This window comes from Triticum urartu, unplaced genomic scaffold (assembly GCF_003073215.2).
Source record: "Triticum urartu cultivar G1812 unplaced genomic scaffold, Tu2.1 TuUngrouped_contig_5548, whole genome shotgun sequence".
NCBI lineage: Eukaryota > Viridiplantae > Streptophyta > Magnoliopsida > Poales > Poaceae > Triticum > Triticum urartu.
Window position 1 is genome coordinate 3656 of NW_024116232.1, and position 12277 is coordinate 15932.

A 12277-nucleotide genomic window follows, 5' to 3' on the forward strand; every position below is an offset into this window, starting at 1 on the left:
GTTGCAGCCACAACTGGTTACTGTCGTCGCCACAATCCACATGGTCGTCAACATAGGTCACCGTCCCTTGCGCTGACACACAACAATCAGCAGCATCGAGGCTCCCCTTGCAGCATCGCCCCTCACCCCTCATCTTCTCTACAGCATCACGACGACAGCTTCCATGCAGCGTTGCCCCCACCTCCAACATCTTCCTACAACTCGGGGCGAGGCATCGAACAAAGCTCATGACTGCGGCCACCCGCACTAGCGTCGTGGAAAGAGGGATGGAGATCACCCATGGCCGCCGACGAAGAAAAGGTAAGGAGTGACTGACCGGGAAGAGATAAGATTGAGGGAGGGTTGAGTGGCGCGTGGGTCCTACAGAAGCATTGGCGTGTGCGGAGGTTCGGCCATATACATGATGTTGTTTTGATCCGATAGCGCACGTGGTTGGCCGAAGCCGTAGCGGGTCGCCCAGCTAGGATCGTTTACGATATCCATATGGAGGGCCAATATGATGACTTGCTAGGTTTGCTCTAATCGCCGTCGAAGAGGAAGATTGTGAAGTTTGAATTCAAATTTCAAAAATCAAAACATAAAGGAAGAGGCCGTGCTTCTCCTGGCAGGAGTGTCAGATCGTACGGCCCGTGTTTGGGCACGTGTCGGCATCCCATTGCGTCTTCCACCTGCTCTCTCTCTCCCGCCCTTTTTATTCCCCACCCCTCCACCCACTCCAGAAGCTCCCGTCCTCCACCGCCACCGCCACCGCCACCCCGACCGCCGGCGAAGAAAAAGGGAGAGGGAGGAGGATGGGGATGCGGGAATGGCCGCTGCCTCGCCTGTACGAGGTCCTCCACGGCGAAGGTAACCGACAAACACCCTCAGTTCTGTCGTACGGCTCCGCCCGCCACGCTGTCTCATCGTTCGTTCCGCTTGCCGTGCAGAGCGCGGCCGGTGGCCGCCGGAGGCCAGGTTCCTCGAAGCCGCCCACAACGGCGACGTCCGCGAGATCAAGAGTAAGGCCCGCATCTTAACCAAATCCCCACTCCCCTCCCCCTCTCCCTCCATGGTGTCCTGCGTCCATTTGCTTCTTGACCAACTACTGAAGAACCAGGCAGCAGCATAGTATATACCGTACTACGTTTTGATTGGACGCTGTCTTCCTGATTCTGATTGCAGCGTAGTGTATATATATACTACGTTCTTGCCATGGTTGGTAACTAAAATTGCCCCCTTTGTGTTCCTACTGATTCTGACTGCACCATATATGCACTGCAGTACTGGGTTCTTGTCACGATTCCTGACTGAAAGTGTCCCCCTTTTTTGTGTGAAATTCAGAGATTGCAAAGGAGCTGGACGTGCAGGGGCATGGGATCCGGACGACGGTGGCCAACACCACCTACATGGGCATGAACGCGCTACACGCCGCGGGCGGCGGCGGCAAGCTGCCGATCTACCGGTATCTTGTCGAGGAGGTCAAGATGGACGTCGACATGCCTGACACCGCTCAGGGTAATTCGTGGACGCCTTTCCCGATACTAAAGCATATATAGTTTTATGACCTGATCATGAACTAATTCCAGTGACTTGTGTGTGTCTTAATGCTAGAGTTTATGCCCATGTCACATGCCATCATGTATGGCCACCTTCCCGCCGTCAGGTACCTTCTGGATCATGGCGCTGATCTGCATCAGCGACGTGGAAAAATCACCCTTCTTCATATGGCTATAGTTCATGGTATGAAATGCAACTTCACTTTCCTTTCTCAAAATTGTTCTTGTGCTTGACCTACAAGGGTGATAAAAGTGGGTTTACTTTACCAAGTGCTAAGCTAGCCTAATATAAACAATTTTCTTCTTGCCATAAATTAAAAGTAGCCTGATCTTATTTCTTTCTCATGTTCATCGGCATCTGTAGAGTGATCAACCTTAATTATGAGTTAGCCGTCTCATAGGAGTGATAGCTGGCTTTCACGGAGTTTCTTCGTATGTATTGAAATAAGAGTGCTCTAGGTTAGTGAAAAGAAGAAGCAGATTGTTTAGCTTCTAGGCACTCTAAGGTGCTTCCACAAGACATAGATGTACTTTTAGTTTCTGACAGAGAAGAACCTTTAGAGGATCAAGAGTGATTCCTAATTTTCTGCTCTCAGATACGTATTGAGTATGTTACTGCCTTCTTATGTTAACTGGTTACGGTATTCATATTCAGAGAAATGTGAACCAACAAAAACCATTCCCCCACCAGTTACTGAAACTTTGTTGCGCAAAAACGATTTTGTTCATGTACTGATAATACTGTTATGACCTTTTTCTTTCTTCTCTTCAGGGTACTATGAAATAGTGAAGTTTCTTCTTGCGAGGGGAGCTAATGTCCATGCAATGTCACAACTTGGGACACCACTCATGGATGCTACTCTTAGAGGATTTCCTAGTATTGTCAAGATCCTTTTGGAGCACAAGTCAGATGTACTATCAAAACTCTTTGTTGATATGTTGTCTTTAACTCCAAATTCTCCCCTTTTCTGGGTTTTGCTACTTTCCCCAATTGTTCTCACCTGTAGGTCTTTTTGGTTGGTGACTAACCATGCCATGCCAAAAGTTTTAGTTAGTCACCACCTGCAACTTGGGTCGCTTGTGTCACTGACTCAGAAATAGTGTGGTAGGATTCTTAGGTTTGCAAAGTATAACATTCATTTTCATCATGTAACCTTAGATATGTTAGGAAAAAGTGTGGCAAATATTGGTAACCTTCAAAAAACGACCAAACCAGACATGGTGGTTTCAATAACCCACCCAACAACTCTGAAAAATCAGTTGAAGCAAAGGGACATATCACATATCACTATATAAGTTGTAATCCCACAAAGAAGCTCATCTCCTTTCCACACAAACTCCATTTTTCTCTTAGAATTGCTTATTCCGCCATGAAAATGAAGTTCTTTTTTTTTCCAGCCCAACATTGTTACTCGTATACTTGGACCTTTAAACATGGCATTAGACAGATCTTTCGTGTCCTGTGTGAAGCTATTGATTCAGGTACAGTATCCCTATTTATATTGCAGTAGGAATGTAAGATTTCTATAAAACTGACGTTTGATTTAGTTATCTTTGTATCAACGACCACACAATTGTATGATTGACTTTCTTCTACGCCTTTTTCTGACAGGGTGGAGCTAATGTGAGCGGTGTTGTTCCTTATTATGATCCTTTGCTGACGGCTGCAGAGAAGGGCTTAACTGAAGCTATTAAGTGCTTGTTGGAAGCTGGTGCAAACCCAAATGTTTTTGACAGGGTGAGAATGCTCTTTTTGTCACATATTCTTGTCTCTGGCTTGGCTTTGTAGTTTACGTAGACCTATCCTGTATTGGTATGCGACAAACGGAAGAGTTATGCTGTAAATAGGCCTACGTGATGCTATCTGCAAAAGAAAAATAAAATGCTGTGCTAAGTTGCCATATTTGTATAAGCTTGTTATCGTTTCACCTTTCCCCCTTTGCGCCGTGTCCTTAATTTGGTCAGGTATGTATAGATGCGAGACTACCATTACATTGACCTAATATGAGGGTAGTCCATCAATAACGGTTTGCATTGATCATGTCTAAAACATAGCTTATTTCTTAATGTTGAATATTTAGATACATTAAAACTGAGCACCTTTTCAGCCCTCTCAAACTATTAGCACTTTCATCCTTTGGATCATCAGTTTTGGGCGTTTTCGGCCGTCAGATTTACTCTTAATCCCGTTTGGAATCGTTGTGTTCGCTAAAACCTAGTGTTTCCTTGCTGGGCCGCTGCTCCAGTGACTATTTTGGACGCCTGGTGTGAAATTGGGCCTGATGGGCTTCTACGAGTCTCCTTCCGTGCAGCCACACCCCACGACGCTCCTTCTCACGCACGACCTACCCTCGCCAACCCTAGGTGTGCCGCCGCCATGTCTTCATCTCGCAGCCCCTCAACCGCCCCGTGGGAGTGGCGTCTCCGTCTACGCCTACTCGCCGCTGTCCTCTTTCTCCGGTATTCCATAAAGGTGAAGCAGGGAGCATCTTTTTCTTGAGTCGGCGCTGAGCTCCATCCCCAAATCAGTGGCGCACTACATACCTGAAGCATGTGTTCGAGTTTTGAAGCCATATCTGGAGTTCTCGAGCGCGCCGTTGCCAGATCCACCATGTCGAGCAACCAGCCGGAGGTACGTACAGATATCTGAGCAGTTTCAATTGGGAGGGGCTTAGGGCGTGCGTCACTTCGAGGGTCTGGAATGGCTGTAAAGATAGGTTCCTTCATGTGCAACTTCCAATTATTCTGCATCTGACTTCTTTTTTTATAGATCATTTGTACTAGATGTCAACAGAAGGTGATCAGTATATTAGAGACTTCAAGAAATTTGAATCGGATCTCACAACCTCATATCTCTCTCTGTCTCTCTTGGTTGGTTAACAAGTTGGCCTGGTATTTATGTTCATTAAGTTTCTCCCAATTTTTTTCTTTTGTTTCTCTACATGTTAGGCCAACGAAGGTTTACAAGTAGGTACAAATCTTCATAGACTCATCTTCTTGGTAGGCAAAGAATAAATTTAAGTTGGTATTTCTTAGTTAATTAAACACTGGGTCCGGTGGGTTGAAACAGATTCAGAGCACTGAGTTATGGTGGAGCTGATGTGTCCTTTCTATACATATTCCCTGGGAGATGATCACTTAATCTGTAAAATTTGATGGTGCCCGCTGGGAGTTCATGCAGATTTGCTTCCTCATGTGTAGTTATAAGTTATTTGTTCACAAACGTTCAGCTGCTGCAGTTGATGCTTGGTTATTGCAGTACATATGTTAACTCTAAACTGGACAATTGATTCAGTAAAACTACTTTTTGTTTGACTGTATCTTCAGCAAGGGTACTCTTATTTCATGACGCTATACGGAACCACTGGTTTGTTGCTCGAGCTGTACTATAGACTCTTAATTGTGATTTTTTTTGAAGCAAATTTCATGTCTGCTACTTATGGGAAATTTAGATCACCGTAGGCTATTCAGAAGCTTTCGACCCAAGAAAGAAGGCTCTTAAGAAGCTGCACTACATGAATATGCGGATATTACATGTATGTTTTTCTTTCTTTAAATTTCCGATGCTTATGAATCATCCATGTAAGTAGTTAGCATGTATGGAAGATAATATATGTTTTGATCCGTCGAGAGGTGCTTTTTCGCTCCCATTTCATTTCGGCTTCGCCTCCAAAATATTTCATTGCTTCTTGCACATCTTGGCTACTTGATTTCTGTAACATTTTGCAGTTTCATTTCATATTTTCATGTAAGATGTGTGCTACATTAAGTTATTTATTTTTTGGCTTCATTACATTGTAATCTCATGTTTTTTGGCCATTAAAATAGTAGCCACCTTTTACAGCGGAACTAGACACTCTTTGCTCATTTTTACAAATGATTTTACCTGATATAATGTAGTACACATTTTTGCAGGAACTATTGTCAGACATAGCAGAAGAATATAAGTCAATGTAAGATGCCATGAAAAACCAAGAGAGGGAATTAGAAACACGTGATAAACATAAGAAAAAGAGGACGCAGAGCAGTAGTCTTTAAAAGCACTATTGCATAGATAGGATGATGTTTACCTACAACCAACGTATTCTGTGTATATGTAAATTTCAATCCCTGCCAACTTACAAGTGGTTCAAGATAAGAATATGAGGTTGTATAAACAGGATAACAAGATAATATGCCATCGTGGACCACACTAGCTTATCCAAGTGCTCCGAGATATTAGGGTATGCCTGAGCTTTGCCTCGTATGAAGTCCATCACAATTGAACACAGTTCAATTTGTTTTTTAACTTACAGGCTTACAACTACTAAATTTATCTTATCCGCTCCATTTTCTGGCAAACTAGCTTGAGAAAGGCATGCTGTTGTCCGTTGTGTATTCTAAATTGGTTGTTGTGGTGGATGGAGTAGCACGACTTCGATTTCTTTGCATGCCAAAGAAAAAAAGAATTGCACATTTTCAAAACATGAGACATGGAGCTCGCGGAAGACTTTTCAATTTGTATTCAACCCATGACACAGTATGAGCATGGCCATTTTAACAATAAGCATTTCTCTTAAATATACTCCTTTGTTGGTTTGCAGTTATAATGTGGAGGATATTTTCCTCTGATGCAACCATACATTGTTAATACATGTATATCATGTGCCAATTGTGATTATTTATCCATTTATTTATTTACTGGCTGCATCCATGTTTTTCACATCTTTTGTTAACATAGTTCACTACTCCCTCCATTCCATATCAAGTGTCGCAGATTTAGTATGGAGGGAGTACTTTGCAAGAATAAAGTTTATTGTTCTACATTAGTTTCGCCTAAAGTAAGACGGAGTACATTAGTTTGAGATCAACCTAATTTGTTTATGGTACTGTTATAACGTGACAACCTTAGTGCAACTGCCTAATACATTAGCATAAGATATCCTTTTTTGTTTATTAAATGATACAACATATCTTTATGTAATTGAATTTCTATGTTTCATTTATCTTATATTTATGAGAATCCCAATTATTCCATTGAAAAAGTAGACGGGCGCAGCGCGCGTTGCTGCGCCCGTCTTTTTTATTGTGGAATGTTAGGGTTTGATGCCATTACATGGAGTATTTTATCTCGATGCTAATGCAATAGTAATATTATATATAATTTTGCTTAATCTCATTTACCTAAAACTTAAAACAGTAGTATTGTATATAAATTTATGTAATTTCAATCTACCTGAAAGTTAATGCAATAGTAGTACTATCAACGAGGCAAGGAGAGAATTCTTGACATGCAACATGAACACCAAAAATTCTCCTCTCCCGCTCCTAATACGGAAGCAAGCATGACAGAGTCTATTTTTATGCAGAGAATCAGTCTTCTAAGCATACCATGCATGTGGAATTTCCGCAACAGCTGTTGCAACAACGTCACAACAGGCCCTGATAAGCTTTGGTCACCTAATCACACACCCTCTTTCCACTAGAAATTATTATGATTTTGGATCGAAGCTATGCAAGACCTGAAAATTAGCATGAATCTCATAAAAGAATATCTACTAACACAGAATCTGCGCAAATCTTGGTATTTCACTTGTTATTGGATGCAACGTCATGAACCCTATGGAATACTGGTTCGGCTATCTTGGTACCAGTTTATGTAGTGCTTCCTCAAGACGGGAAAAGGGTACTAAAAGATATTGAAATGAATTTCTCCAAAAGAAAAACAATTGAAACACGTATGAGCATGTAAAAATTGTCAATATTGTGGACCCTTTGGGCATGGTCGAGTGAAACTAAGAATTCCACTGCCAATGACAATTACTATAGAAAAAATAGATCCTCTAGAGCTGAAAATATAGCAACTACGGTCATGTACGTGCAGATGAAATCGCTTCCAAATCTTGCTTATAAATACCAGGAAACAAGAAAGCATCACTACATCTGGAAATTCAATAATTTCAAGCACAGAGGACTCGTCTTACTTCACCAATAAAATCACTTGAATATTTAGACTGGTTACACAAAAATAATCATCTGTACAGAAGAAGGAAAGCTTCTATAGCGTCAAACGCTTAGGTAACAAAACAGGGAGATAGATGACTTACAGTCAGTGTTTAGCATTAACGTGGAAACTCTCCGGCACCATTTCTGTCATGGGAGTATATTAAATAAAAGAGGAGCACATTAACAAAAAAATAACCTTTCTTCGGAACTTGTCCACTTCAATCAGAAGAAGTTGCATTCATCTGCAGTTCTGCACACTACAAGTCTATAAGGCAAAAGGTACTTTAAATATGCACATTGGAGCTTTATCATGCTAATTTCAGAGAGACCATGCAGCTAGATTGATAAATTGAAACCACTAATTTATGGCCAACTACTGAGACTGTGATGAGCATATAAAGATACATAGTTTTCAATAAGAAATTGTAAAAAGGTTATTCAGATGTATATATAGGGCTCCGGAGGACCTTAAGTCCATCAATTCAAGCATCCACACCAGTTCAGTTGCCTAACATGTCTTCTTTAGAGCCACTGATAGCAAGATAGATGAAATTTATTCTTGTGATCTGTGTTGGTTGTCTTGTAAACTACTAAAAAGATGATGACATCAGAGAGGCAAAGTTTAGTCATGAACATGAGTATTAACATGGATAATTTTCACGAGGGATAAATTACCTAAAGTGTTCCGTCTAGGCACTGACATCATATTTGCACATTACCTGGAATTGACATCAGAGAGGCAAAGTTTAGTCATGAATAGTGAGTATTAACATCATATTTCCACCGTCACCACTGACGCCATGAGCCGCCTTCACAGGAAACCAATGAACCATAAGAAAGGGAGGAACCTGAACAGATAGGGCAGCAAATCAATTTATACCTTGGATTTGGCAGAGTTGTGCACTGCACGGGAATAGAGATTAGCAGCAGCAGAAAGAACAAGTAGTCCTCAAGAAATAAAGGAGGAGGTGAGCCGGCAGTAACGTCCACCACTACCGACGGGAAGGAGGCCCGGGAAATATTAGAAATATATGGGCTCATGAAATACATTATACTCGTACAAACATAACCTTATATTAATCAATAATCAATGAAAACCTCATATATACTTTGGTAAAAATATAAAGTTGACATATACGTACAAATTAGCTTGGCATGTAAATAGAACCAATCCATAATGCCAAGACGGATAATAAGCCGGAGCAAAAGTAAACATGAAACAGGAGACATAAATTGTCACTATAGATTGTATAATCTTCACATGCCTCTCTACCGGAAGGGCCACCATGTTCCGCAACAAAGAAGAATTAGGCAGGCCTAGTGCACCTAGACATTTCTTGTATGGAGTACATCACATTCACTGAGAAGACTGCTAACAAGGATTTCATTTAGTTAGGAAATCAAATAAACAATATCCTAAATACCATACAAGCAACTCAAGGGATTGAGTCAGCAAAATGGGCTGTCTTTGGTGGAATTCAGTAGAATAATAAGAATGTCTTTAAACAAGTATAACTGAATTCAATTTATATTATCAGTGGAACACTTGACTTCTTCATTTTACATACTCAAGTTTAATACTGATTATTTGTCGGGCTGTCCTCGATTTCCATCCACTGTAGTCAGGCTTCGCGTGTACTCATGGCACCTCTCCCAAGGCCTCTGACACAACCACCTATGATTTTTTTTAATGTCTCATAAACTGGATCATGATTCTAAAACATGATTACAACCATAGAAGGTAAATGGAGTTGCACTTGGTCAAACATTACAAAGTTAATTATATGAAAGCGATGTGAAGACTTACCACGACATCGGCTACAATATCAATTGAAATTTTGTTGATTCAGTGGACGCATAGCAATCACCGGCACTTGAAGGTGCAGCGTCATCTAGCTTTCACTTAATCTGATAAAGAAAAAACACGTGAGAACTAAACTAAAGATGCAATATAAAGAATGATATAATTTGTACACGCATGCTCTTCACATTACCACTACAGTAGGTTCACAAGAAAAGAAAACGCATATCACCCACTATAAGAAGAGGAAATTACCACTATTGTAGGCCGCCTTTTTATGCTCAACAATTTCTTTCCAGTCCTTCAGAAATTGTTGTGTTCGCCATCCACATGTTTCCAGTAGTAATAAGTAACAGTAGGCACAATTACATATTCGAGAAAATATTATTGAAGTTCAATATGTACCTTATTATAAGTCAATTTTGATAGAGGCATATGACAATGATCTACATTATTGGCATTTTTACCCACTACTGTCCTCCAGATATCAAAAATCAACAGATTGCCTCTAACCATGCATAGCAAGATTATCTATTTATCTGCATTAAGCAATAGAGAGCTCTCATTTTTAGGTGAACAGTTTATGCGAATAGCATATCCTAGCTGCAATGCAGATGTTTCAGGCAAAAATACCTGGAATTGACATCAGAGAGGCAAAGTTTAGTCATGAATAGTGAGTATTAACATCATATTTCCACCGTCACCACTGACGCCATGAGCCGCCTTCACAGGAAACCAATGAACCATAAGAAAGGGAGGAACCTGAACAGATAGGGCAGCAAATCAATTTATACCTTGGATTTGGCAGAGTTGTGCACTGCACGGGAATAGAGATTAGCAGCAGCAGAAAGAACAAGTAGTCCTCAAGAAATAAAGGAGGAGGTGAGCCGGCAGTAACGTCCACCACTACCGACGGGAAGGAGGCCCGGGAAATATTAGAAATATATGGGCTCATGAAATACATTATACTCGTACAAACATAACCTTATATTAATCAATAATCAATGAAAACATCATATATACTTTGGTAAAAAGACAAAGTTCACATATACGTACAAATTAGCTTGGCATGTAAATAGAACCAATCCATAATGCCAAGATGGATAATAAGCCGGAGCAAAAGTAAACATGAAACAGGAGACATAAATTGTCACTATAGATTGTATAATCTTCACATGCCTCTCTACCGGAAGGGCCACCATGTTCCGCAACAAAGAAGAATTAGGCAGGCCTAGTGCACCTAGACATTTCTTGTATGGAGTACATCACATTCACTGAGAAGACTGCTAACAAGGATTTCATTTAGTTAGGAAATCAAATAAACAATATCCTAAATACCATACAAGCAAATACTGCTTTTGTAAAGCTTTCCTTGTTTCTCTACAGTTTGGTAGGTTGCCAATAGAGTTGGCTGTTGAGTATGGTACACGGGAAGACGTTGAGATTCTCTTTCCTTTCACCTCTCCTGTTTCAACTGTGGCAAATTGGAGCGTTGATGGAATCATTAGTCATGTGAAGATGGAAATCAAGCAACTTGAGGTATGTCACTAGCATATTTTCTTGCGCACTTATGACTATTTTGTTCATGCTAACTCTGAAGAGTATTGGTGTCAACTCGATGTTTAACCAAAACTTCATACATAAAAAATTCATATAGGATACTCGTCGAATCTGCATGTGTTTTATTGCATTTGCATTGTTGTCTAACTCTCTTCCTGAAAATTCATTTTATTTTAATGATGCTTTATTTGATAACCTGCTTTGCTCCAATGGTAATCTGTTAATTCTGATTTTGTTTCAAAATAACAGGTCGACCAATTCATTTTATTTAAATAGCTCTCTTACTTCATTTCCTATCAGTGTTGCAAGTGGGATTGTGAAATCTTGAATTAACTAGAACTGTTTCTGGTATTTGTTCACTTCACCTTGATATCTGGCTAGAGTGCTGTTTCTCCCTCACGCACCAGACTTAAGCTCTTATGAATTTCCCAGGATGACAATTTTGTGAAAAAGAGGATGTCCGAGCTGAAACTCCAAGCAGATGAAGCATTTAAGAAGCAAAGTTATCTAAATGCATCAGTGCTCTACACACAGGTACATATACCAGTGGAACCTCCATTACGATTTAGTTAATTTATCATTAGCATTGATTTGTAAGCACCGATCACACACACGCACTCGCAAGAATACTCAGAAGACCGTTTTGCGTTGCGAACACTAGCAACTTTTCTGCATTCCTTCTTCTCCTCTTATTCAGTTACAGAAAGGGAACGAGGCCACTAACGGCCCGAGAAAACAGCCACGCCGAGGCACTACGACCGCGCCATCCCACGATCCAGCTCATGCAGGGTGTGGACTACCTCTAAGCAAAACAAACTTTCTAACAAACTTATCTACTCAGCTGACTATGCAGCGTTTATTTTCTGCTAAGACTAAACTGACGAATACACAAGGTTTAAGTCCACAATCACTCCCTAAGCCTTGTGTGCTTCGTCGAGCTCCACCATCCCGATCTTCATGCGCTGCTCCTGAAGCTTGACTCGCCCAAGTGCCTTGGTGAGCACATCGGCAAGTTGATCTCCGGACCGAACGAACTCGATCTGGATCTTCCCGTTCTCCACGCACTCCCGGATAAAATGATACCTGATTTCAATGTGTTTGCTCCGGCCATGGTAAACAGGGTTCTTACTCAGTGAGATGGCCGACTTGTTGTCGATGTTGAGCACCGCCGCCTTCAGTTCTTCGTCCTTTATTTCTCCCAGCAGCCGTGCGAGCCATATACCTTGGCATGCCGCCGTGGTGGCGGCCATGTACTCCGACTCGCATGAGGAGAGGGCCACCACCCTCTGCTTCTGTGATTGCCAGCTGACCAGGTTGCTGCCAAGGAAGAAGGCGACACCGGTGGTGCTCCTGCGGTTGTCCACATCGCCGCCCAGATCGCTGTCGCTGTAGCCGA

The 12277-nt window shown here is 41.4% G+C and overlaps 1 protein-coding gene across 1 annotated transcript; it reads left to right on the forward strand.

Annotated features, from left to right (window-relative positions):
• Positions 1-724: 724 nt before the first annotated feature.
• Positions 725-11454, forward strand: LOC125529363 (ankyrin repeat and protein kinase domain-containing protein 1-like). The gene is made up of 9 exons (XM_048693775.1): positions 725-846; positions 927-998; positions 1321-1494; positions 1591-1719; positions 2308-2447; positions 2934-3017; positions 3148-3273; positions 10708-10860; positions 11314-11454. Exons 1-9 carry the CDS (start codon positions 792-794, stop codon positions 11452-11454), a joined length of 1074 nt encoding a protein of 357 aa, XP_048549732.1. The 5' UTR covers positions 725-791.
• The last annotated feature ends 823 nt before the right edge of the window (positions 11455-12277 follow it).

Bases quoted from the DNA above. Each gene is read 5' to 3' on its own strand.
- LOC125529363 (XM_048693775.1), top strand. From the start codon at position 792: ATGGGGATGCGGGAATGGCCGCTGCCTCGCCTGTACGAGGTCCTCCAC. The intron at 999-1,320 runs GTAAGGCCCGCA...TGTGAAATTCAG, and splicing joins CGACGTCCGCGAGATCAAGA to AGATTGCAAAGGAGCTGGAC. The intron at 1,720-2,307 runs GTATGAAATGCA...TCTTCTCTTCAG, and splicing joins TCATATGGCTATAGTTCATG to GGTACTATGAAATAGTGAAG.